At 36.8% G+C, this 26,934-nt stretch overlaps 2 protein-coding genes across 2 annotated transcripts in view; both read left to right on the forward strand.

Annotated features, from left to right (window-relative positions):
• PREX2 (phosphatidylinositol-3,4,5-trisphosphate dependent Rac exchange factor 2) overlaps window positions 1-11,075 on the forward strand; it is a 138,206-nt gene extending 127,131 nt beyond the window's left edge. The window contains exons 38-40 of the mRNA XM_032222719.1: window positions 843-945; window positions 2,434-2,501; window positions 6,350-11,075. Coding sequence (XP_032078610.1) covers window positions 843-945; window positions 2,434-2,501; window positions 6,350-6,395 — 217 coding nt within the window. The 3' untranslated portion in view covers window positions 6,396-11,075. The remainder of the gene's footprint in view (window positions 1-842; window positions 946-2,433; window positions 2,502-6,349) is intronic.
• A 3,949-nt stretch (window positions 11,076-15,024) lies between these two features.
• C8H8orf34 (chromosome 8 C8orf34 homolog) overlaps window positions 15,025-26,934 on the forward strand; it is an 83,851-nt gene continuing 71,941 nt past the window's right edge. Inside the window, exon 1 of the mRNA XM_032222273.1 lies at window positions 15,025-15,093. Coding sequence (XP_032078164.1) covers window positions 15,025-15,093 — 69 coding nt within the window. The remainder of the gene's footprint in view (window positions 15,094-26,934) is intronic.

Here is a 26,934-nt window from a genome sequence, read left to right on the forward strand (position 1 = left end):
GAAGGAAAAACTGGTAGGATAGCTATTTAGCAAATGAGAATATAAAATATAAAATTAATATTTAAAATATTATTTTAAAAAGTTATATAAAAAAGAATAATTAGTTATAATTATTTGTAGTGTATATGAGAGATTTATGGAAGTTGGGGAGTGGAGAAAGAAGTGATAAAATATACACCACAAAGTTGTGATGCAAACTCTGCCCCCTATCATACTTGTGTGGTATTTTGTGACATAAGTATGAAGGGGAAGAATTCATCTTGACTGTTAGGCATGTTTTATAATTTTGACATAATCTTGACTAGCTCCAGATGACTGGGATATTAATGTCTGGTTTGGGTCTCTATATATATAATTTCAGAGAAGAGAATTAAATATTTAATATCCAACAGCTGAAAAAGTAGTAGAGTAAAAATGCAGAAATTTGAGCAATCTCTAATATTGTATCAAAGCAAAAAAGAGTTCTTGTACCACAGTATTTCACTGTAATATATAGTTCTTTTAAGTTCCTTTTAAGTCTTGCAGTGTTATGTGGAGTATGTTTAGATTTGTTATCAGACATAAAAATAAACTTGGTCTCTTTTTGGGACACATTATCAAGCTAACTTTCTTAGTTAATAATTGAAATTGAAAATTAAAATGTTGCAACAGAAGTTTACAGCAAATTATAATGCCATCTTAATTCTTGTCTGACATGATTAATGCATTCACATTATATATATCATTAAAAATATCAACACTGTATGTGTTTGTAAGCCAGTTGGGGCCACCTATGTGTGAGTTATAAATTTGTTTAATATATAAAATAAATACTTTAATTGATTTCTCTGATTTCGGTTTAGTTGCACTCTGAGCATCACTTTAGAGCAAGCAATAATTCTTGCTCGGAGTCATGGTCTACCTCCTCGCTATATCCTCCAAGCTACAGATGTGATGCGCAAGCAAGTAAGTTATACCTCTTTTTAGTGGCCTTTTTTCAAGGTTATATATACATAACTTAAATAGATACAATTCTTTTAATGTATTTATCTTCATAGGACCACAGTTCTAGCCATCAGCTTGAGCTCATTGACTTTCTCTGATCTCTTGCAATTTCCCTGAGCCTACAATTCCTGGTTTGGAAATTATTCTCTGCCTAAAATTGCATTTGGCTTTTTTTTTTGCAACCGCATGGCTCATATTCAGTTTTAAATCAATTATTATACTAGCATCTTTCTTTTAAGTGCCATTTCCAAGCCAAGGATCCCATATCCTATGTCTGTAACAACCTGCAATTTTCAGTTAATTTTTTTTCTTTACACTCAATTCATTTCTCTGACCTAGCTAGATCATTTAAAAATTCTATGTTAATCTTCTTAAGATATTCAAATTAGATATTTTGATGATTTTCAGTGTTTTAATGGTTTTACTGTTTTTATTGTTTTAAAATGTTTTAAAGATTTTAATTGTAATATATGTTGCTGAATTGTGAGCTGCCAAGAATCTTTTTCTGAGATGGGCGGCTATAGAAAACAAACAAACAAACAAACAAATAAGCTATCTCAGTAATTTTGCATTATCTTCAGATTTGTTCTACATTTCTTCTACTTGTTAGTACAGGTTATTAATAAAATATGGAACCTTCCAGCACTCAGTACTGAATCCTGTGGCTTCATTTCAGTTTAATGAAGAACCATTGATTAGTGCTATTTTAACATGATTTTCAAGCCAGCAATGTGTTCATTGAATTAGCAATATGTCCAGCCCACATTTGTCAAGTGTTAGATTGGGTAATGGATAGGCACACACAGGCTTAACGGTAACAACAGCTCTTTATTTAATCCAACAAGTGAGAACAATCCAGTGAAGGTTGAGTCTGACAGCAGCCCTTTTATATGGAGCTGTCAGACCCTTCGACCAATAGGATTAAACCTCTGTTCCCGCTGGAACAGAGGATGTTGGTGGAAACCACTGTAGTTAGAGTAAATATCTAACATCAAGTATGTCATTAAAAATATGTAGTACTTGGATTGAAAACTAAGAAATTGCTCTGGAGTTGAATGCATGCTGTACCTATCAATGTTTCCTTAAAGAACTGATAGGTTGAATAACAGAAAATTACATGTTTGAATTAGAGAAGTAAGAACAGTGTGCAACAAGGTATTTTGGAATGGCATGAGTACAGTGTTGACTCTCATTAACTCAAATGCATATTTTCTTGAAATTGTGGAGCTACTATACAAGCCCTGGAAAAGATGAGATTTCTTTAAAGAGACACTAAGAGTTTGGGCAGGAATACAACACTAGCATTTTTATGCATATATTTCTGATATACAAAAAAATAATTAATTATATATTCTTCATTTTTTCCTTTTTGAAGATTAGTTTGGTAATTACAAATAGCAAATGCTTAAAAAACTGTATGGGAAGCACAGTTTTTTTTCATTTTTACAGGGAGCAAGAGTTCAAAATACTGCAAAGAATTTAGGAGTTAGGGACCGAACACCACCATCTGCTCCAAGGTAACTTAACATTTCAAACTATTTTTTTTCCTGAAATAATTTAACAATTTTTTTTCAGGTATATTTCCTGGATTTGAAATAATGTTTAAACACAGATTATTTTTCCCTTTTTAGACTCAGTTTTTAATGTAATTATTTTTTACTTAGCAATTGGTTTCTCAGCAGGAACACCATCAAGTTTAAAAAATGTAATACTAGAGAAAGGTGTCAATTTGTCTTCTGATTTTTTTTTTTACAAAGGGTTCATTAAAACTAGTACATGAAGAACTCTCGATACCAAAGATAAGACAAATATTACATATTTCTCACAACACAGAATGGTGCTTAGCTACATCCTGAAGAGATGCCAGTGAAGCTTTGAAAGAATCACTCATATTAAAGCTGTATTTTAAAGCCCCCAAATATTTCTGTGATTTAGATAAATTTCTAAAGTAGAAAAAAAATGCTAAGTGTTGGTTATGTCATCTTCCCAAAATTCAGTCAATCCTTCCATTTAATTAGTGGCAGAACTGGGAAAAGCAGTAGAAGACTCTTCTTTGCATCCCTCTCTACTTGCTATTATGAGATGCCATTGGACATATATAAATACCAGAATAACATGTTGATGCATTGGGGGACGGGAGGACACAGTATCTACAATTATTCTCTGATCAAATGCTAAAGAATTATCTTGCTGAGGTTCGTTTCAGATGGTGACAGATCTAATTGGGGATCAACATGAGCTTCCTACTAGTCCTGTGACACTATTGCAAGTCCCAAAAATAAAATTGCTATCCCACAAAACATGTTTGCAAATAATGAGAATTACAAGCTGAAGCTGCCAAATTTTGCTGTGTTGCCTGGGGCTGAATTGTGTGAATTTTAAGAGGATGTCTGGCTTTTATTAATTTCCACTATAATGGCGGGACTTAAAGGGCCTGACACAAATGTTGTCCTCGTTTAGCAACCATAATTGGAACTAGCAAGTAGGTCACTTAAGTGGAAAATCACATGACTGTGACTGTGCTTACGATTTTGCTTCAGGTTTACTTTCTTCCCACACCCTCCCCCAATGGAATGTTTATCCCAGTACTGGGTTAATTAACAAGAAAGAAAGTAATACTTATATTAATTGGAGAGGAAGGGATTATAAGAGAGTAAGCAGGCACACAATGGGAAATGCATCAAAAGAAATGTGCTGAGTCTAGCTGTTTGTCTACCACTCAGGGCTGGAAACTGTGATCATGCTAGGCAAATAGCCAGAGTGTTCTCCATTGGATGCCTGCTTATTCTCATAAAACTCCTTCCTTTCCAATCTATTCACTGCAAGGGGAGAAAAGGAGGGAAAAAACAGTACAGGCACAAAAACATGTGCTGACTTTAATGACTGAGAAAGAGAAAGATGCTGTAAAGGTCATAAATATGTGCTTTTGTCAGTTTTTTTTAAGCATTGTTGTAACTCTAAAATAGTCATTGCATGAGGCAGTCAGTGAAGTCTATTTGGAGACCTGATACTGACACTAGTGCACACGCCAGCAGCATCAGTTATTTTGTTCTTCTTTGTGCTTTGGTATTAATCAGAGAAGGACAACACGCTTGTTACTGACAAGGCAATGAACATTGATTTGGCTATAACCCAGGAAAAGAAAACTCTTATGACCAATGTCTACAAGCATTGTAAACTTGTAAACAAGTCAACATATTTGGTTTTACAGCACTCTGATATCCTAACACATTTAGAAATAGGCACCTGGTCAATCCATTTTAATCAAAAGACTTTGGCAATAATCAAGTTTATGGGAATGCTCTGAATATTGGTGGCATGAGAACTTGAAAGGGAGAATGATAAGGTCCCCATGAGGTCCTTGAATCTCAGACAAACACAATGCTGGATTGGGTAGACTTTGGATCTTATTTAATAGTATGACATTTCATATATCTTATTTAGAATATAAGTTTAAAATTATAGTTATTTCATAAGTTTTTGATTTTATATTTCATGCAAAGGGTTTTAGTGCTACATTTTATTGGTATGTCTTTATCTTGATCCAATAAATTGTCCAAGAATGCATTGTTTGATTTTTTAAAAAGTATTATTGGTTTAGATTGCTGAGGATTTATTTTCATGCAGTGATGAATTAACATATATAAAACTTCAATGGACAATCTTAAGGATTGAATTATACTCTTGTCCCACAGAGATCATTATAATCAACTTTGCCTACAGACTGCCTTTCTCTGTCTAGATTTAAATGTAATAACTTTATGAAAATAATTAATTTGTATTTGTATAGACATAAGTTAGTGTCTTAATTATAATGATGTTTAATGGAACAAAGTTTTCCTTTGAAATATTTGCTTAGTGAATTTTTTAGTCATCTTAATGTATCTTAAATTTATTTTACTTGCTGAGCAACAGAGGAAGCATGCTTTTTATGCTAATTATTTTGTAGTAAATTATTTTCATGGAAGAACCAGACATTTACCTGTGTCTTTTTATATAGAGACTCATGTGCTTCATTTATTCTTTGGATTTGAAGCAAATTTATAGTGACTAGAGTTGATTCAATTTCCCTATATTTAACTGCTTTTTCATTGTTGAAAAGGTTTTGTGGTACAAAATCTGTCCATCTGAAGCCCATCTGAAATTTATTCTAGGTTTTACGTTTAACAAAAATTAAACAGAAAAAGTTATTTTCAGTTAACTGCATATATGGAGACTTCCCATTTCCAAAGCAAAATTCATATTTTGCCTCAGTCAATCAGAGAGATAACCTTTAAGATAAATAGGCTCCCCGTAATCAACCTTGAATTTAGAACATATAGTTTGATAAGATCCAATTGGGTCGATCACTGGTGTTTAGTCTTCCAAGCTTTCGGATTCGTACTGACCCTCATCTTCAGGAAAATTTTAGAGTACTTTTTTTTAAAGTTCTGAGGGAATTTTATTTATTTTTAATAAATGTTTATTCAAACCTCTGATCCTGGTGACCGAGCCAGATTGAATTTTGCAACATTATCCTAGAACACATACATTTGCCTTTATTTGTGGGTTCTAAGACATTGTCTTTTAAAAATGAATAAATGATAGATATTACTTGCTTCAATGATCCCAAGAATACATGGGTAATCTTCCACATTGGTCAGGTGCAAAAGTTCAGGACCCCACATGAAATTCCAAATAAACTGATTTATTGATCATGCCTATGCATAGGAAACTACTCAATAACTGCTAGCACTATTTTGTGCTAGATAAGGATTAATAGAATTCAAGGGGGGGAGGGATGGACTTAGTCCCTTTGGGGCTACGTAAAGTTCTATGCTGATTCCTCTTTTGACTGCCCCCAGATTCTGCCACTCCTTTTCTTACAATATTCTTCCTAGAACTGTTCTAAAACTTAAATATATTGTGACATTTTGATATTACAATATTAACAAAATAGAAAAGACTAGTCTAGCTTATCATTTGTTATTGTCGTGACTGGAACTTAAAGAAAGGGGGAAAATTTGAATTGCTCTCTGTGGAAGTGGTGGCTATTGGGAAAGCTGTAGAACTCCTGCAACAGACCAGCACTTGGAATTGAAACACATACGTATTTCCTTTTTGTTAAGACAAATGATGTGCTTCTTACTAAGAGCCAGACAGTAACTAATATAACTGTAGCTATATCAGTGCAAAAATATTTTCTTACAAAAATTAAATTAATGATGCATGCTTTAAGAATAGTAATTTTATTCTGGTTTGCAATCTGTATTTTGCTTCAGACTCAACCGATGTATAGTTAATGGAAAGAAGCACATAGTGCTTAAAAATATTTGAACATTTTTCATGTCATAGGAGCTATTATAATTGTTCTTTCTATTGGCAGATTGTACAAACTATGTCAGCCACCCCCACCTGTTGGAGAAGAGTAAAGATTCTTATCGGAGGATTAATCAATATACCAGTTTCCACAAAGAGAAGGATAATAGTCTTTTGAGTATGGATACAGAACCCTTTCTGCTTAAACGTGACTATGTAAATAAAAGAGTAATGACTTCTGTTGGGGAAAAATAATATCTGGATTTACTGTGCATGTTCTGTGAATGTATTCTTTGGGATGTTTTTAAGTGCTTAATTCAGCAATACCAATTGTTCAACAAAGTATGGGCAGGAACATGAAGAGAAACAAAAGAGAAAGATTGAAAAAACCACTGTATTATAATATTTCAAAAAAGTAACATCTTCGTCGATAGGATGATTTATTAAATTAATGCTCTGATGAAAGAGAGATTCTATATTGAAATGCTTTCCTAATGCATATCTCAACTAGTCATAGAAACTCTACTACCTGCTTTGGCAACAGTAAATTTTAATGTAAGAAATCCAATTTGTTCCAATTGAGGTGAAGGACTGAAGCAACAGATGGAACTGATGAATCAAAATTATGTTCAGTGCTCTAATTCATAAGTTGTTCAATGGGTTTTGACAGGAATATTTCCTGTAATAGCAAAGTTTTGATCATGGTGAGCGTTTGTAGAAAATTCAAATGAGATATTCAATCTTACTCATTTTTCTACCTCAGTTGTTTCTGTGAAATCATAAACATTGACTAAGGAAAAAAATCCAGCTAACAAATTTGTTTTAACTCAAAATTATCTTTCATCAAACTAACTGAAAAATGAATGTTTTATTAAGGTCTTAAAATTAAGACATATTTTTTTAAAATAACACATTTGTATTTATTTTATATTCCATTCTTCCCCCAATACTCAAGACTTGATTTGCAGGGACCATATATACAGTTTGCGTTAGCTTTACAGTGTTGTGTGAATCTACTGTGATTAAAAAGAAAAGACTTAAGCCCTTTTTGTAACTTGTTTGTTTTAGGGTACCCTATGTTAACAACAGTTTAGCTTATCCAGTTGCTGACCTAGAATCTAATAGTCTTTAGTTCTCTAGACTATTAGGATTAACCTCAAAATATAAAAAACAGGTTTTGTTTTAAAAACCCATGAAGTAAGGGAAATTAGCATTCCCATTCCACATGCAGACCTTGAGATCCAATGAGTACAAAACTGGATTTTTTTCCCAGATAATTTTTACATAAATGAAAAACTGTACAAAATGGGGGAAATCTATCAAAAATTGGTTACCTTTGTTTCTGTTGTCTGGGTTTTATTGACTTATATGAATTTACACATAATTAACATTAAGCCACATTGTGATAATTCTTTAAATGTGTTACAGTATGTTTCAAGCTGTAATTTTCTAAATGTGTTAACAGTGTTTCATGCAATAGATATTGTAACAATGCTGCAAAAAATACCTGTATCTCATAAAAACAGATTTTGCTGGCAAGAAGGGCCTAGATTGAAAGTGCAATTGTATGTATTTCCAAATAAATAAAGTTTCCCTGAATTTTCAATGAGTCCCAAGTAATAGGTAAAGGATTACAAATGAACAAGTCTCTGTCTGATCCAGTAGAAATTGTTGGGTATTTTATATTAAGCCCTATTAATTGCTTATGCTGATTCTGTAAACTGCTTAGAGAGGGCTGTAAAGCACTGCGAAATGGTATATAAGTGTAAGTGCTATTGGTATTATTAAGGTTATATCCATTAGGAATAGAAGGGAATAAATACAAATAACATGAATTCTAGTATTTACCCAGTGAAGTAGTCGGGCACCAGTTTTTAATTAGGAAAAAAAAACCAGTGGAATTGTAATCTTTCTGTTATAATACAGAGCTTTTACCTGACAAAAGGCCAATATAGTTCTGCATTATTAGTTCATGCTGTCGCACTGATTTCCTATAATGATTTTTAACTCAATCAACAACAAAACAAAAAGCCCTCCCAAGCACTTGAAAGTAAGAATTAATATTTCTTACTATTCCTGCATTTTTTTGAATAACAAGAAGGCAAATGGCAAAGTTTTAATATATATGTGCATTTTGAATAAAAGAAAATTACCACAACATGCAAATGCTGGTCCTGCAACAATATAATCAAGTAATCAGTCACAATATTCTTTCACTCTAAGGAAGCAGTGCAGTATTTTCTATTCAAAAGTGAATGCATTACATAAAACTCTTTGCTTCATTATAGCTATTAGTTATATTACATTCTTTATTGGCATACTAGCAAACAGTGAATTAAATACAAATGCATACCAGATTAAAAATACTAAGTTGCAGTAAAAAGTTTATATGAAAACGTTGGATAGCAGTGGGAATTCCTACTCAGAATGTACTATAAAATCAAATACAATGAGGTCCAGATCCAAGAATGACGCGTCTTAAAGAGTTTGAATGATACCTTAGAGATCAAAAACAAATCCTTTACTTTTTAATATCCAGAGGCATGATTCACTTACTGAATTTTAAGTATCCTTTATATACGCTTCTTTAAAAATCTGAATTATGTTGATATTTAAATGTGTACATTTGCAGCATTTAAATTCGATAACAGAATATATCAAACCCTGAAATGTAAAAGAGAGTTGTCCTTTAAGTTAGTTTCCTAGTTTCCACTTTCACTGGACAAGCCAACAGAAGGGATCTTTCCTTCTGTCAAAAATATCTCCCTATTCAGCAGCAGCATTTCCCCTCCTGACATTAGTAACTTCTGGTTCAGGAAGTAGCACTATATTTGTAGCCTTTGGAATCTCTTTAGAAATGTGTTGTTAATTTGGATTACTAGTCTTTCAAAATGGGAATGTTTTGGTTTGATGATAAAAGAAAAGCTAAGGATGATCTACTGGTAGTATGGTAGAGTAAACCTTAGTCATGGAAGCCTGATAAACTTTACATATCTTTAATTGGTATATTTTGTTCTTATTCAACCCTAGTCCTGATTAGTTCTAGGTTATTTGGATAGATTGAGTTGCATAATTCATTTATTCTTTTAGAAGTTGCAGTATCAGCATTTGAGGACTCCTGTTCTAAAATGTTAATGTATTTCCAATGGCCATTGGAAAAATCACATTCCTCAGATGTGATAGAACAAGCCATTTTCAGGTTAGAAGTATTTTCCTGCAATTGAAATCCAGCCTTTTAGTCTCCCACCAGATTTAAAAAAACCTGCCCTACAGTTCAATGGAACAATTTTTATATTCTAAAGTGCCTAGAAATATTTTTATCGTTAATCCACATTTCCTAGCTATTGGCTATGGCCATATTGTTACTATTATAGTAGACTGTATTTCTATAACTCGTGCAGATTTCCTCATTTGAAAATATCACAGCAATATTATTTAATCTGTAGCATGTATATAGTGTAAGAAATCAAGTAATGCTTATGCCATTTGTAAAAAAAAATCCCCTTTTTGTTTTAGCAGTGTTAGGTTATGCAGAAGAATATATTTTTTAAAAAAATACTCAAACAGAAATCTAGAACACTGCTGTATTTTCGCAAAAAAAAATAGAATATAAAAACATTTACAATATATATTAATAGATTCTCTGATATCTTCAGTAGAATATTACGTATAAAATTTATTTCATAACATTGGTAAATAAAAATAAAACTTCTTTATGGGTGGTTTTTGTTTTGGATAATATTAGGATGATAGAGGCTTGTAAATAGAATTGAAAGGGTATGGATATGTGGGTTCCCCAAGCTTTCCAAGAGCGAAACAAACATGGGTACAGGAAAAAATAACCATTTTTTAATTAGTCCAACATTGATTGGGGCTCTTGTGAGGTCCTTGGGTGACCCGAGAAGGACGGGTACCTCTTGATTGTCTCCTAGTCATTGGAGATGGCAAGGAAGCCCTCTGGAAAGACACCAGCAGTTATGGATCTAGGCCACCGTTCTGGTGTGCCAGTCAGCTGTTGGCAGTGCAGTGATGAAGTTGGCAATGCTAGAGGAAGTTGGTGGCATGTTTTTGTTAGTGGAGGTGGCACCAAGAGCACCATTGGCCACAGAAGATCACATAAGAGCAGTTCTCTTTCACAGATGATAGCATTCTGACAGCAGTGGACCGGCAGCAGTGGGAGCACAAGCAGCCCAGCAGTGATATTGCTGCACTGGCTTGGGTCATGTGACTCTTACATTAGCAGTAACCATCTTGTATCTGATATGTAGCACCTAGACTTGGTAAGAACAACTATAGATATTTGGATAACCCACTACTGTGGACTTTCCATCTTTTCCTGGTAGACTGTGGCTTAGGAATGTGGACTTTTTTTCACCAAAGAGTTGGGTTTGAATTATAGCAGATGCTCTTTATCTACCTGGGGTCTCCTTGACAGATAAATAACAGTCAAGAATGGAGATGGATAACAGACCAGATGGCTCTCTTTTCTAAGTATGAATGGTATGGCGTGAAATGATGTGGATACAATTAAAAAATGCTATTTACTGTACATGTTGGTATTATTTAAAAGGAACTCATTAATGTGAAAAATAACATGGTCATTTCAATATTTTATGTTTCAAAAGCATTCTGGTGTAATTGTACTTGAAATATTCCTTTTATCTTTCTGTGGTATTAGAAGCCAAACATATATTATTTGTAGAGTTGTTTCATTTTGGACTTGCTTTCTTACAGTCCATTGGCCAAAAGCCCAGTGATCACTGTAATGCATTCAAATAAAACTATTCGTTGCATTTATCTTCATCCACTGGTTTCTTATTAAAAAGAACATTGTTCTCACAATACACTACATTAAAACATAGATAATTATGTATATAACTGATTTACATAGGTGAAATTGTAAATGAAACCCAGTCACAACTGACCTGTATTTTTTTTATTACAATTGAAATACAAACAGCGTTTTTATATTAGTAAATTTGTGCTGACTGACACAAATCAAAATGTTTTGTAGTTTAAAACTATATAGCCCAGGTGCAAGTGGGGTCCCGATGGAAGAAGAAAGAGGCATGGAGATACTGCAGCATCCCCTTGGTCAGTTGTATGGGCAAATGACTGCAGGGTTACTACAGCCATCATAACTTTGAAACAGTGTTGTAAGTAATTTGGGTGGTCTGTTTGAACAATTGTTAAGTGGTCTGTCATAAATAAAATGCCACAGTATATCTCTCATTTTTTACAATAGTAAAACTATTATAGTATAATCTATTTTTAATTGACAAGTAAAACCTAGGTCACAAGGAATTATATTATCTATTCTTACCTGTCAGCTAATATATAGCTGTTCCAGTGGCTGAGAGTTTATAACTTTCAATAAGCCAATTCAGTCAGCCATGTATGTATCCTTCCAAGTATATATAATCATCTTTTTTTTTGCAGTCTGCATGCTATATACAAAGTTCTTCCTAAACAGACAAATTTCAAATTTGGGGAATCTAATTAATGACACTTTAATATCCTTAAATTTTGACTTCATTGGTATCCGCTGATAGCAATCGTGTGTCAGATTGACAACACGACACATGTCACATATATGACACATACGTGCTGCAGCCATTATATCTTCTCTAATGAACTAATTTGCACACATACTTGTGTTTGATTTCCTCCCAAAGACCTAGTTCACCATAGAAGAAATAAAGGTGAAGGTGAATATTTTCCCCCTGCCAGTCATGTCTGGCTCTAGGGCGTGATGCTCGTCTCCATTTCTTGGCCAAGGGAGCCAGCATTGTCTGAAGACATTTTCTATGGTCATGTGGCCAGCATGACCAAACATGAAAGAAAAACAATGCTGTTATTTTCCCACCAAAGTGGTACCTATTAATCTTCTCGCATTCACATATTACTAGGTGGGCAGGAATTGGAGCAGGAACGGGAGCTCACTCTGTTGTGCAACACTTAGGTCTCAAACTCTGAACCATTGTGGCTCTCGTAATAGCAATAGCAATAGCAGTTAGACTTATACACCGCTTCATGGGGCTTTCAGCCCTCTCTAAGCGGTTTACAGAGTCAGCATATTGCCCCCACAGTCTGGGTCCTCATTTCACCCACCTCGGAAGGATGGAAGGCTGAGTCAACCTTGAGCTGGTGAGATTAGAACCGCTGAACTGCAGATAACAGTCAGCTGAAGTGGCCTGCAGTACTGCACCCTAACTACTGCGCCACCTGTAAGAACTATCTAACAAAAATGAACTACCAGTGGCCAAGCCTCAAACCTTTGAGTTATTTTTCCCTAAAATATATTACGTGTTTATCATAGAAAAGTCAGTAACTATCATTTTGGAATACCCATGGAAGAATCCAAGGGCAGAAGTATTCTGGCAAAGCAGTCCCTAGCTGTGCACAACATTTGAAGGGACACTTTACAAAATGAATTGGTATTAAAAGTCTTTGAAACACTGAAGCTACTGAGCCTTCCAAAAGTTTAGTGAGGTGGTTTCAAAGGCCGTTCTTGATTGTTTTTGCAGTGAATCCATGCAGTCACTTCAGTTTACTGGCATTCTCACTGGAGGAAGCTGTTGTGGCTTCTCATAAAAATCAATCTGGGAAACCAATCAAAATAGCTTTGCTAAGCCTTCCAAAGGTTGAGTCTGTGTCAGTGCTCTGAGGAATCAATGCTGTGCATAGCTCTAGCATTTTCTAACTGGCTATATATCCCTTGGGGCAATTGTACTGTAAATAAGGGAACATTTATCCAAAGAGCCCATAATACATTTTCAACATTTCATATATCTATCAATCCCAAAGTGTTTGGGGACTCCTGCTTTCACCTAATTGACAAAAACAATTTATATGACTGTTAAACAAATGATAACGCTTTTGGATATTGTCACTCTGCACTACAATATGAAACATTTTGGAGAAAAAAAGAAAATGGTAAAAAGAAAAGATAATTATATCACAATACCCATTTCCCCCACAGAGTTGGAATTCATGAAGAACAAAATATAGGAATCACACAGCTTGTATGTCCCAGTAAATGGATGTATAAATAACAGCTTCCAAACACCTACAGCAGAACAGATCCATTATTTTCCCTACAGACTAAAAGTAAACATTTTCACCACCACAGGGCAAAGTACAAGTAATTGATCTCACATTGTGCTAAGTTTGTGGTTTCTTTAACTATATTTTGTTAAAGAAACACTAAGCCATAAAATGTGCTTTTATATATTTTAATGGCTAGATTCCCACAACATATTAAACTAAAACTGAATGGACCATGTTATGGCTTACCTCAAGATGTAAACCAAGCCAGTGATACTCACCATACTGAACCAAAATGTAGCTTCATTATTAGCTTTGGAGAATCCATCATAACTTAAGTATCATATTCAAACCAGGCCATTACAGCTTGTCCAACAAATTTTTTTTTAAAAAAAATCTGGTTTACACAATATATTAATGGTTGTACAAATAATGACTGCAGAGTTTGTCCAAGACTCAAGATCAAACAATCCACCTCTTAGCTTTACAGTATTTATTTTGCGTCGGTTTTGATATACTGTATAGGATATAAGGATTTTTTAATACGATTTTTGAAATCTGCTGATAAATTACTTGTTTTCTTCTTATTCAACCTCTGTGTTACTTGCGTATTAATTTCCTGGAAGTCTGGGCTGGACAGTCGTATAAATTTTCAAATAAACGAAGCTTATCCTTGTATAGGAAAAAAAAGAGCATACAATCCTTATTTCTAAGCAAACCTAGAGACGTCAGTGTGGCTAAATCTCAAATAATCGAAGGTTTCACTACAGTAACAGTTATGGGACAGTTCTGAGTTGCCACTTGGACGGGAAGTGCGTATTTACGACCGATACTAGCACCCAAGGAACAAGAAATGTAACTCCAAAGGCGGTTAAGCGGATTCCATCCTTCCCTCAATAACGCCCCCCTTGCTATTTCAAAGTGTGATTCTCCCCTTCCTCTGTCACGGTTGCCTCCAACTATAGATCAGCAGCGGGGCGCGAGCCGAAAAGAAATAATGGAAAGAATTACAAACCACGTGAGAGAGGCCGTGTATTCGACGTAGCTGGGCGGGAACGGGCGCTGTTTCCAGCCTCCGCCAAGTCGTTAGCTCACCCGCCACTTCGGCACCCATTTCAGCTTAGGCGGCCACGACTTCGGCCACTGCGGTGCACTCCCGAGGCTTCCTCCAGCCCGCTTCCCTCGACCCGAAAGAGAACCACGGGGTATCGTCGCAGTCCGAGAGAGAGAATCGGGTCCCCCGCCTGGCTCCGCTCGAGAAGAGCAGCAGTGCCGTTGCTATTGGCTTTGCGAGAGGCGCTGTCGCTAGGGCGGCAGCTTGGCGAGGTGGCTTCAAGCGGAGCCGGGGCTGCGCGCCCTGTAACCAAGGAACCGGCCGCCTGCATAGGCGTCGCACGGCTCTTCCCGCCGCGTCCTCCTCGCTGCGCACCACCCCGCGCCTTCCCCGGCTCCAACCTTCGCGGAGGAGGAAGAGGTGGCAGGGCTTCCTTGCCCCCTGGCTCGAGCTCGGCTCTAAGAGGGGGCCGGGTGTCCAGGTAGTTCAGGACCGGTGCCGCTCGTCGGACCTGGGGCTTTTCCCTACAGTCCCCGCCCTGCCCTGCTGTTCCCAACCTACTCGTTCTGTGTGGCAAAAGGATAGCTGGAGTCGCCGGAGAAGCAGCGCGCGAACACCAGTCTTCGTTCCTCAGCAAGCTGATGGCGTCTCGTCAGCAAAACAGAATTCAAGCCTACCTGGAAAGGAACAAGATCGGGCCCCTCTTTGAGGTAAGAGCCCCTCCGAGCTTGCTGGGCTTGTTCCGAGGCGGTAGCGCTCGGGTCTTCTTGGCGCGAGCGGCTGGCCGGGCAAGTGCGCGCCGGGTCATACCAAGTTACTTCGAGTTTGCTTTAATTGAAATTGCAATCGCTGCTGGGAGCAAGCGGTGCGGGAGTGTTTACCTATTGCTGAATGGTTCAAGTCGTTGGTCGGCTATTAGCAATCCGATAGATAAAAATTTTCTCCCTGTCGGTCGGACCTTCACCTGGTCTTCTGAAGGTGCACTCATTGCCACCGCAACTGAGTCCCTCCACCACGCCGTTCTTGCTTGCTGCTGGCCAGCGTGCTTTACCTAAAGAATTGCCGAGGCATATGCGCGCACACGCCTCCCCCCCTCCACTTCTGACACACATTCTTTTTCTGCCTGCTGCTTCTTTCCTTTTCCGCTCGAATCAGTTCGGTGACATGGTCTCATAGTCCTGCCTTGTTAAAAACAGAAGGGTGGTAGTAATATTTGTACCACCTAATTCGGTTTTTCCTATCATACGGAGTTCCTATGGAAGGCGGTACAGCTTCACTTTTACGACTCTCTTGGTATCTCCATACAAAGAAGCTTTCCCCACAAGGAATCCAGCAATAGTACCGAATAGTAGATTCCTCTGGTGGAGAGACACATAAGTCTAACTTAATTTTTAGGGTTAGTCTTTATTTAAATGCTTTTTGTATATCCTTCCCACCACCCTTTTTAATGCATGTGCTTTGTGACTCCAGTTTCTGGAGTGACAGATGCCTTTTTCCTTGTGCACAGGCATTAAATAGCTCAGCTTGGTCAAATTATTTGGGCAGTTTAAGCAGAAAATTTCCAAAGTGTAGTTCTGTACAATTGACAATAATAAATCACATTACTAACAATCTGCTCAGGCATTTTAGGAATGCCTGAAGCAGCCGTGGTAAGGCTGATTTTGTAGCTTTGAATTTATTTTGTTATGGTTTATTGATTTTTATAGTAATATTCTTTTTTCTTCTGAGTTGTCCACAGTTATTGAGAGGCAGAATACAAATTTAATGAAAATTATTATTGTTATTGTTATATTATTATTATTATTATTATTGTTGTTGTTGTTGTTGTTGTTGTTGTTGTACAATTGTATCACAGCGGCCAGTTGTTTCGCCGGATTTGGCATTGGTTACTAGTCGGGCCCCACCCAGGGGCCTAGGACGTCGTAACGTATTTTCGTAATATGCGTGCAGATCCAAGCAGTGCGGCTTTTTGCATTTGACTGATGGTGATTTTGTCAATTTTTAACTGTTTTAAATGTAATTCCAGTGCTTTTGGAATAGCACCCAGTGTGCCAATTACCACTGGAATTACCACTGCTGGTTTGTGCCATAGTCGTTGAATTTCAATTTTTAAGTCCTGGTATCTTGCGATTTTTTCATGTTCCTTCTCGGCGACCCTGCTATCACCTGGTATTGCGATGTCTATGATTGTGACCTTATTTTTCTCAACCAGTGTGATGTCTGGTGTATTATGCGCCAGTATTTTGTCGGTTTGTATACGGAAATCCCACAAGATCTTGACCATCTGATTTTCGGTGACTTTTTCAGGCTGATGTTCCCACCAGTTTGTTGCTGTTTTAATATTATAATTTTTGCACAAATTCCAATGGATCATTTGTGCTACTGAATTGTGCCGCAATTTATAATCAGTCTGCGCGATTTTTTTTACAGCAGCTGAGTATGTGATCAACAGTTTCATCAGCTTCTTTGCAAAGTCTGCATTTGGCATCATCAGAGGATTTTTCGATTTTGGCCTTAATGGCATTTGTGCGGATAGCTTGTTCTTGCGCAGCCAGGATTAGTGACTCTGTTTCTTTCTTTAATGTACCTGTTGTTAGCCATAACCAAGTTTGTTCACTGTCCACTTTATCTTTTATTTTTTCCAGAAATTGGCCATGCAGTGCTTTGTTCTGCCAACTCTCCATTCTTGATTTTATCACATCTTTTCTGTATTCTTGTTTCGTCTGTTGGGCCTTCAGTAGATTTTTGTTCTTTACTTCGATTAATAGATGTTCTTGACTTTCTTTTAAATAATCAGCCAGTGCATGTTTTTCTTCTTCAACTGTTTGCTTCACTTGTAATAATCCTCTGCCACCTGATTTTCGGGGCAGGTACAATCTATCAGTATCACCACGTGGATGTAAACTGTAGTGCATTGTCATTAGTTTCCTGGTTTTTCGGTCCAAAAGGTCCAAATCAGCTTGTGTCCAGTTAACTATACCAGCTGTGTATCTTATAACTGGTATTGCCCAGGTATTTATGGCCTTGATTGTATTTCCACCATTCAATTTAGATTTCAAAATTTTCCTAACTCTGTTGGTGTACTCTCGCCTGACAATAGTTTTTACTTCTCCTTGCTTGATGTTATCCAACTGCAGAATGCCTAAGTATTTGTAGGCTTCATTTGCTTTGCATTTAATTAATTGGCCATTGGGCATTTCAATTCCCTCACATGCAGTGATTTTGCCCCTTTTTATGGATACAGTGGCGCATTTTTCCATGCCAAACTGCATTGAAATATCGGTGCTGAATACTCGGACTGTGTTTGTCAATGATTGGATTTCTATTTCTGACTTTCCATAGAGTTTCAAATCATCCATATATAGTAAATGTGAAATTTTTTCAGCTTCTTTGGCTGTTTGGTAGCCTAATTTCATTTTTTTTAAGATTACTGATAGTGGGATCATTGCGATGATGAAGAGAAGAGGTGAAAGTGAATCACCCTGGAAAATTCCTCGCTTGATATTAACTATTCCGTAGATCTCATTCCCTACTGCCAACTCAGTTCTCCATTGTTTCATTACTATTATTATTATTATTATTATTATTATTATTATTATTATTATTATTATTATACAATTGTATCACAGCGGCCAGTTGCCTCGCCGGATTTGGCATTGGTTACTAGTCGGGCCCCACCCAGGGGCCTAGGACGTCGTAACATATTTTCGTAATATGTGTGCAGATCCAAGCAGTGCAGCTTTTTGCATTTGACTGATGGTGATTTTGTCAATTTTTAACTGTTTTAAATGTAATTCCAGTGCTTTTGGAATAGCACCCAATGTGCCAATTACCACTGGAATTACCACTGCTGGTTTGTGCCATAGTCGTTGAATTTCGATTTTTAAGTCCTGGTATTTTGCGATTTTTTCATGTTCCTTCTAAAATTAAAATAAAAATAAAATCGCAAAATACCAGGACTTAAAAATCGAAATTCAACGACTATGGCACAAACCAGCAGTGGTTGTTGTTGTTGTTGTTGTTGTTGTTGTTGTTGTTATTATAGTTTATTGCACAGTCAGCCAGATAGTTAGAATGGACTTGGCATTTTTATCCACCTATCAAGCCCTTCCCAGGTATAGGGATAGATAGATGCTTTTTTGGGTGTATGTGTGTGTTAAAGGTATCTTCGGGATATGCTGTTCCAAGTAGAGCTGTCTGATGGTGATTTTTACCAATGCCCGTGGTGTTCAAATGTGCTCCAGATGTTTTGGGATTACGCCCAAAGTACTTAACACTATTGGTACTATCTTTCGTTTCTTTCCCTGCAGTATTTCTACTTCTATTTGCAGGTCTATGTATTTTGTTATTTTTCTCCAGTACTTTCTCTTCTCTTCTGCTGTCTCCAGGTACTGTCATGTCACATTATTCAGACTTTTTTGGCTTTCTTGTTGACAGTTGTTAAGTCTGTGGTGTTACATAGCAGGTGCTTACCCATTTGAATATTAAAGTCCCAGAACACTTTAGCTCTTTCATTTTCTATTACTTTGTCTATTTTGTGGTCTCCCCAGTTCTTTCTTGCAGGTAAGCAGTACTTGCAGTTCTTCCAATGACCCATTGTTGCTACTTTGTTATGCTGTTGCTTGTAATCAATTTGTGTGAATCTTTTGCAGCAGCTAAGTAGATGCTGTTTCTTTAGCTACTTTGCAGAGGCAGCATTTATTGTTACTATCATCTCAATTCTAACTTTGTCTGCATTTGTTCTTAAGGCTTGGTCTTGTGCAGCCAGAATTGGCCTCTCTGTCTCTTTCTTCAACTTTCCTACTCTTAGCCATTCCCAGATCTTCTGGTCTTTTACTCTGCCTGCTTTTTTGTGGATGTATCAGCCATGTCATACTTTGCCTTGCTATGTCTCATTTCTGTTCTTCATTTTGTCTTTCTTATAGGCTAGTTTGGTCTCATCCATATGCAGCAAACGTTCATGGTGTACTAATTTCATTGCATCTTTTTAACCGTCCTTCAGATATTCTTCCAATGCCCTTGTTTCTTCTTCAGCTATCTGGTGTATTTGTAACCATTTATGTTCCTTGGTAAGTATTATTATGTAGAAAACAATGTGAAGTCATAGCTGCCAATTCTTCAGCTGGCGTTAGCCTCCATTTGCATTGAATTCTTCCCAAGAACCTAGGATATTGCAATGTATCACTGAACTATCTGCAAATCCAAACAGTATGGTCTTCTGTGAAGGACAGTTGGAAATTTTGTCAATGTTGCTGATATAATAAACATTGCCAAAGGCTTTTTGATAGGGCACCCAGTGTGCCAATAAATACTGGTTTATGTCATAATCTTTCACTTTTGAGTTTCAGATCTTGATGCATTGTTATTTATTTATTTATTTATTATTCATTCATTCATTCATTCATTCATTCATTCATTCATTACCCATATCTCCACAGGGTAACTCTGTGGTCTTCTCCGGTTCTTTGACTTCTATTCTGCTATCTGCTAGCATTGCCACATCAAATATCCACACTTTCTTCTTTTCATCAGTTTAATATGATGTTTATGTGCCAAGACATTTTTTTAATTTGTATCAAGAAATCCAACAATATTTGAATATGTTCTTTTTCAACTACTTTTTCAATTATACATTCCCACCAGTTTCTCATTACTGGCACATTATAATTTTTACAAATATTCCAGTGAATCATTTTGATGACTTTTATGTTACTGTTGATAGCTGTTGGTCCAATATACTTGCATGAGTGTGTGATCTACCATTTCTTCTGCCTCTTTGTACAGTTTGCTTTTTTAATCAGTTCATGATTTTTTTTTAGTTCTGACTTCAATTGAATAACTTTCTTTAAGCAGCCAAATTCTTTGGTTTTCTTTATTTAATATTCCAGTTGTAAGCCATTGACAGGTTTTTTTCTTTATCCACTTTTACTTTGATCTTTTGTAGAAATTGACCATGCAAACCTTGTCAGCCTTCCGTTCTTCTTTTTACTATATTATTTCAGTATACATGTTTCGTTCCCTGTACATTAAGTTCCAGATTTTAATTTGCATCAATCCTTGGCTGTCTTTTACATAATTAGCTAATGCTTGCTTTTCTTCTTGGACAGTTTATTTGACTTGAAATCAATCTCTGCTTCCATTCCTGTGGGCCAGGTATAATCTGTAACATTACTGCAAGGATGTAATGGCTGGTAGTCATCAGTTTTCTTGCTTTTCAGTGATTAATTATTGTTCCTTCTCCCTATTAACCTGTACATTTCTTCTTTACTGTATGACTTGACCTTCTCTGTACGTTTTCTTTTTTCCAACTTTTATTCTCCCATTCATACCTCCTTCACAGTATTCACAATATACACTTTGGCTGCTTTGAAGTTCTTTTTATCTATCTCCTTTGCCTAAAGATACTATCCTGGACATACTTGTCTATTGCTTCATCTGTTTGACATTTGAAAAAATACAGTTGAGCTGTCACTTGTGAAAAGATTTATGCATATTATGTCTGCTGCCATCAAAATCCACCTTTGGTTAATTTCTTTTTTCTGTTGGCCTGCCTGCAAAGAATCAGAAAAACTATCTGGAGTGTATGTCAACTTCAGACTGCAAATAACTTAAATCTTGTATGGCCCATTGTCTATGTCAGTGATTCTCAACATATGGTCCGTGGGCCCCTGGGGGGGCGTGATGTTATCATAGGGGGTCTGCAAAGGCTTGAAAAAAATGTTATGATTGAGTTAAGAGATGGGGTCTGGGGCAATGGTCCACAAAAGGTATTTAAAGAAGGTGAAGAAAAGGTTGAGAACCACTGGTCTACGTGGTTCTGTGATAAAACATTGAAAAGAAAGTATTTTATTACTTTCCAGCTTGGGCAAGCAGGGGGATATAAAGGAGGAAGTAATATCACATGTGTCATTACATCATCCAACAAATGAAATGAATACCAGAGCAACCTGAAGCCTTCTGATTCTTCCTGAATTGATAACCAACAACTAGTACAGTAGAACTTCGCCTGTAAAAGTCCTGTCCATAGGCACTAACATTCCATGAGCACAACATCTACAGAGCATGCATCCCCTATCTCTCCTCACTACTAGGGCCAATGTTTTGGGGAACACTGTTCTAAAACATGTTCCAGCTTTGACTGACCTATTCCAAAAAGGATTGAAGTAGCGCCCTCCCTCCCATTGCTTATTTTTGCTACAGCTGATTATTTGCAAAAACAACAACAACAAAAAACCATCGAGGACTTCGTACATTGGGAGAAAAGAATAATGTATGCATTCTTTTTAATTCTCTTTTTATTCATTGCATTGAAGAAAACGTATAGTTGAAATCCAATTTTTGTATAGTTGAAATTCGACTTTTGTCTAGCTAGCACAATAATGTCATAAAAATTCTTTATAGTTTCAGATTGTGGTTCATGGATTAAACAGAAACCTGACAATTCCACTCAGAAAACAATCAACCAAAAAAAGTAACCTCAAATATGTGAAAGAGCAAAACAGCTACTAGTAATATCAATAGCACTAAAACTTGTATACAACTTCACAGTGCTTTACAGCCCTCTCTAAGTGGTTTACAAAGTCAGCATATTGCCCCCAACAATCTAGGTCCTCATTTTACTGACCTTGGAAGGATAGAACGCTGTGTCAACCTTGAGCCGGTGAGTCCCGAAGTGCCAAACTGCTGGCAGCCGGTGTTCAGCAGAACAGGGGTGGGTTCCTGCCAGTTCTAACCTCTTCTATAGAAGAGGTTCCACAAATCTACAGTGCTGATTAGAACCAGTTCCAGCTCTCCCCCGCACATCCGCACATCATCAAGATGAAGAGCGAGAGGAGGAATTCTGGGAGTTGAAGTCCACAAGTCTTAAAGCTGTCAAGTTTGAACAACCCTGGGTTTTTTTCCTAAAGGGTTAGGGGTGCAAGGGTCTTATAACTTGACAGCTTTAAGACTTGCATGCTTCAAATGCCAGAGTTTCTGAGCTAACATTTTGGTTGCTAAGCAAGAGCGTTGTTAAGTGAGTTTCACCACATTTTACAAGTTGGCCACGTCCACCCAGTCACATGGCTGGCAAGCCACTCCCACCCGTCACATGGCCAGCAATCCACTCCCACAAAGCAGGCCACACCTATAGAAGAGGTTCTAAAAAAATTTGAAACCCACCACTGCAGCAGAAGTAGTCTGTAATACTGCATTCTATCCACTGTGCCACCGTGGCTGTTACTAAGACTAACATTGAAGGGAAGATTAGAATTTCATATAGATCTATATGTTTTAAGGGCTTGGAATAATGAGCAAAAGTGTCTCTGAAAAATAAATAACAGAGCTAAATTGATTCTAAGAAAGTAATGGGAGGCTTTGAGGAATTGTGACTAACATACATGCTGGTTGTTAGGGGAGGACAATTTGGGCTGAAGAATAATAGTGACTATGGTTATATAGTGTTTCAGAAAAGTGAAAGCACCTATTATAAAAATGTGCTTTCCTGTTGTGTGTGACTGGGATGGAAACTGGTTGCACTCTTTAAAGCAGCTGCATCTTTCCTGGCCATTGGCACCAGCTGCTGGAGGCACCTGAGAAGGCACCTTTTAGAATCCAACCTGAAGTATCATTATGGAACCTGGATGATATATATGACTATACAGGCAAAATACACGTGTCTTGATTGCTTTAGATGAGATACTATGAAACTAATTCCCTAATCCAAGACCTGATTAATGATGAACTGAGGCAGACTGCTTGTTCATCAGTTTTAATGTTTATGTAGGTTTAATTAAGTTATATAACTGTTCAATGCTTTCTCTCAGAGCCATAATTCTTTCCTTGAATGGTTCTTTTGCTGCAGGTGCATTTGGGATACTAATGAATGAATAACTACTAAAAATGACCACAAGAGTTTATTGTTCTTTACTTTAAAAGAACAATAGATAAATAAAAGAAATGGTTTGAAAACTATTCTTTCTACTCTCTTTTGTTTCTTTGTTTAAATCAGTTGGGGTTCTTTCATCTAAGTTCAAGTGAACTTGAGCGTAGAAACTCACTGGACTTTGGACCAATTATTGCTTTCAGCTCAGGATACTTCATGAATGATGATTGTGTGAAAAATTAGAGGAGTATTATCTTTGCCTCTGGAGCTCCTTGATGACTCTAAGACTGTGATGGCGAACCTATGGCATGTGTGCCAGAGATAGCATACAAAGCCCTCTCTCTGGGAATGCACACCATTGCTAGCTGCTCTTCCGGGTTCTGGTGCACGCATGTGCATGCAAAGACCAACTGGCATGCATGAACATACTGTAACCTAAAAGAGCAGCTGGCTGGCACGCGCATGAGCACCGGGCAGCTGCTCTTCTGGTTTCCGGCGCATGTGCATTCTGGTTTTGGCACTCGGTGATGAAAAGGTTCACAAGCACAGCTCTAGGATATAGCTCTAACAAAGAAATGTATTCCTATAAACATGTTTATCAATCTTGACCTATTTCAAACAAACTATTTAGGATTTAGTAATGTATTTTGCCACAATAGGCTAAGGGCAGCAATTATAGTATTAAGAAACAAAGAACATAGAGAGGAGTTGAAAAAATAGAATGAGACAAAGAAATAAAATTTTTTAAATGAGAAATATATTAAAAGAAAATAATATACAGGAAGAGTAACCTCAGGTTCCTTCTTCTGCCTGGAAACCACTTATCCTACTTTGAAAAAAAAGCAAGTGCCCCCCTTAAAGCTGGCTGGTGTGCAGGACTTAACCAGGCTTTGAGTTGCATTGAGGTTCTAACAGAAAATGATCTCACACTCTTTATAAATAATTCTAATTAGATATATTTACTTCTTATACTTGCTCATTGGCTGCTATAGACATTTTTTAGAACAAACCAGTTCATCAATTTCATCCCTTTTTCCTTTGTTCAGGTGGCTGGCTTTGAAGTCTGACTCTAGATCTTAGACGTGAACATGGGCTGGAAAATATGAAGTAACTTGATGGCCAGCTAACGTGAAAAATGAAAAATATGGCCTTAGAAAACTAGAGACCTAAAGAAATAAAGAAAAACAGTGCATATCTGTGTACCTCTTGTGTGAGAAACATCTTTTGTAATGATGCTTTAGACTATTATCCATATTGCACTGTAGATGTTCTGTGTGACTCTGTGAAGGGACAGAGATATGAATGCTAGAAGGTAATTGGCATATTGTAATGAAGCCTGCCATTAATATGTGTATAAGGTTCTTTTCTGTTGGAATGGAAACATATTCTATATTAATGGACAATGGTCATAATTTAGACTTGGTGAATTATTAAAGGAGCATAGTTTGAGTGCATGTCATCCTTAAGGTGGCAAACTAGCCTTATACAAAATGTAGTAAACAATTTTGTGTGATTCTGAAAAAAAAAGATTTTGATATGTGAAGGAATCAACTACACTACCATCATGGCAGGTGTGTTTGTGTGTGTGTGTATTGTACATTCCTGGGAAGGATGAATGATGAATGCCAGGCAACAGTGATATAGAAAGGCATTGGAGGAAACATGATCATGTAGGCAAAGGTATGATTTTATACTTTGCAGGAAAAGGCAATGATAAACCACTCCTATATTTTAGTAAGAAAACCACATAGGTGGACAACATAAAATGATTGATGATATAGTGCTGGATGATAGGTCAATCAGGTCAGATGGTACTCAACATGCTAATGAGGAATAGCTGAAGATCTTCAGAGTAATAATGGAATTTATGATGTGTTTTGATTAAAGCCTTCAGGATTTCTAGTTGCTGAGGTTGCCATGCTAAAAAGAAAATATGAAGCTAAAAATAGAATTAATAGGGGAACATGGAACATATGGTTGAAACCAAGGAAAACTCAGCATGTTAAAAGATGAAATAAATAGATAACATGTTAAATCTTAGGCATTAGTGAATTAAAGAAATTGGACATTAGACATTTTCAATCAGAATATCATTTTGTCTACTACCTAGAGCACACACACACACACACAAAGAAGAGACAGCATTGCTTTCGTCGGTGAAGAAGAATGCAACAAGGATAACACATGAGTACAATGCAATGAATATCAATTAGACTTCATGAAAAACCCTTTAGTATCATGATTATCCTGATTTATATTTCAACCATTAAGATTAAAGAGGAGGTTGATAAGTTTTCAAATTCAATCTGAAATTGAAAGAACAACATTGTGTTGCTTGTGGTTGGAGACTGTAATGCCAAAGTTGGAAATAATGAGGAAAATATAGTTGGATTATATGGTCTAGGAAACAGAAATAAAACAGAACAGTGATGTATCTATTTCTGCAATCCAATCATTGATTTATTACTAATATAGGCCTGCAACAGTCAGAACAATGCTTATTATGGAACATCACCAGATGGAGTACACATATATTAAATTAATTTAGTAATGGTACAAGGGGGTGGAAGAGTTCAGTGATTGTGAAAACATTGCCAGCTAAGCTACAAAATTCTTTTTACCTCATTATTCTCTGTACATTTTAAAAAATTTACTCATCATTTCATAAACTCATTTTGGCTCTCTACCAGTTGGCAGGACCTACATCAGCATGCCCAATATATCTGTAAATTGCATGCCCTCACAATGAACTTGCCATAAGACAACAACATCATTTTGGATTATAAGAATATATGGTGAAATTATATCAATTAATACTAACTGAATAGTGGGAGTCTGGATTCCAAATCTATATTCTAACAAGGTTATATTAACATGAAATTACAGACAGGCAAAATCTATATAGTGTTATGTGTAGCTACAAAATATGTATTGTCAGTATATGATTCCAGATAAGGAAGATTTTTTTTAAAAAAAGCTATGCAAATAAATGTAGACCAGAAGTTAGGAATTTGGTTATCCCAAATGTTTTAGGATTTAATTCTCACTAGTCTTCTTTATCATGACTTAGTACAGGGGTGTCAAACTCAATTTCATTGAGGGCCGTATCAAGGCTGTTGTTGACCTCACGGGGGGTAGGGGCATGGCCAACTGGATGGGCATGGCCACTTGACATCACTCACTGGGCATGGCTGACTGGGTGAGCATGATATCACTCCCTAAACTGCTGGCATGTTTCCTCATTGCATTGCATTGGCTGGAGCCATGCTGACCCAATGTTTACTCTTTGCGTTGGGTAGACTGTGCTGAAGCCACGCTGCCTGATGTTTCCTGTATGCATTGGGTAGATTGGGCCAAAGTGATGTGGGCTGGCCACTTACATTTTCCAGGACTGCTCCGTAGGCCAGATCTGACCACATTGTGGGCCTTGTGTTTGACACCTCTGACTTAGTATAAAGAATTGTTGGATTTGTAATTTAGCTGTGGTGGCATAGTGATTAGAAGGCAGTATTGCAGGCTGCTTCTGTCCACAGACTGGAGTACAATCCTGACTGGCTTTCCATCCTTCTGAGGTTGGCAAAATGAGAACCCAGATTGTTGGAAGCCATATCCTGACTTTGTAAACTGCTTAGACATGGCTGTAAAACACTATGAAATGGTATACAAAGCTAAGTGCTATTGCTAGTGC

Source organism: Thamnophis elegans, chromosome 8, assembly GCF_009769535.1.
Source record: "Thamnophis elegans isolate rThaEle1 chromosome 8, rThaEle1.pri, whole genome shotgun sequence".
In the NCBI taxonomy this organism is placed as follows: domain Eukaryota; kingdom Metazoa; phylum Chordata; class Lepidosauria; order Squamata; family Colubridae; genus Thamnophis; species Thamnophis elegans.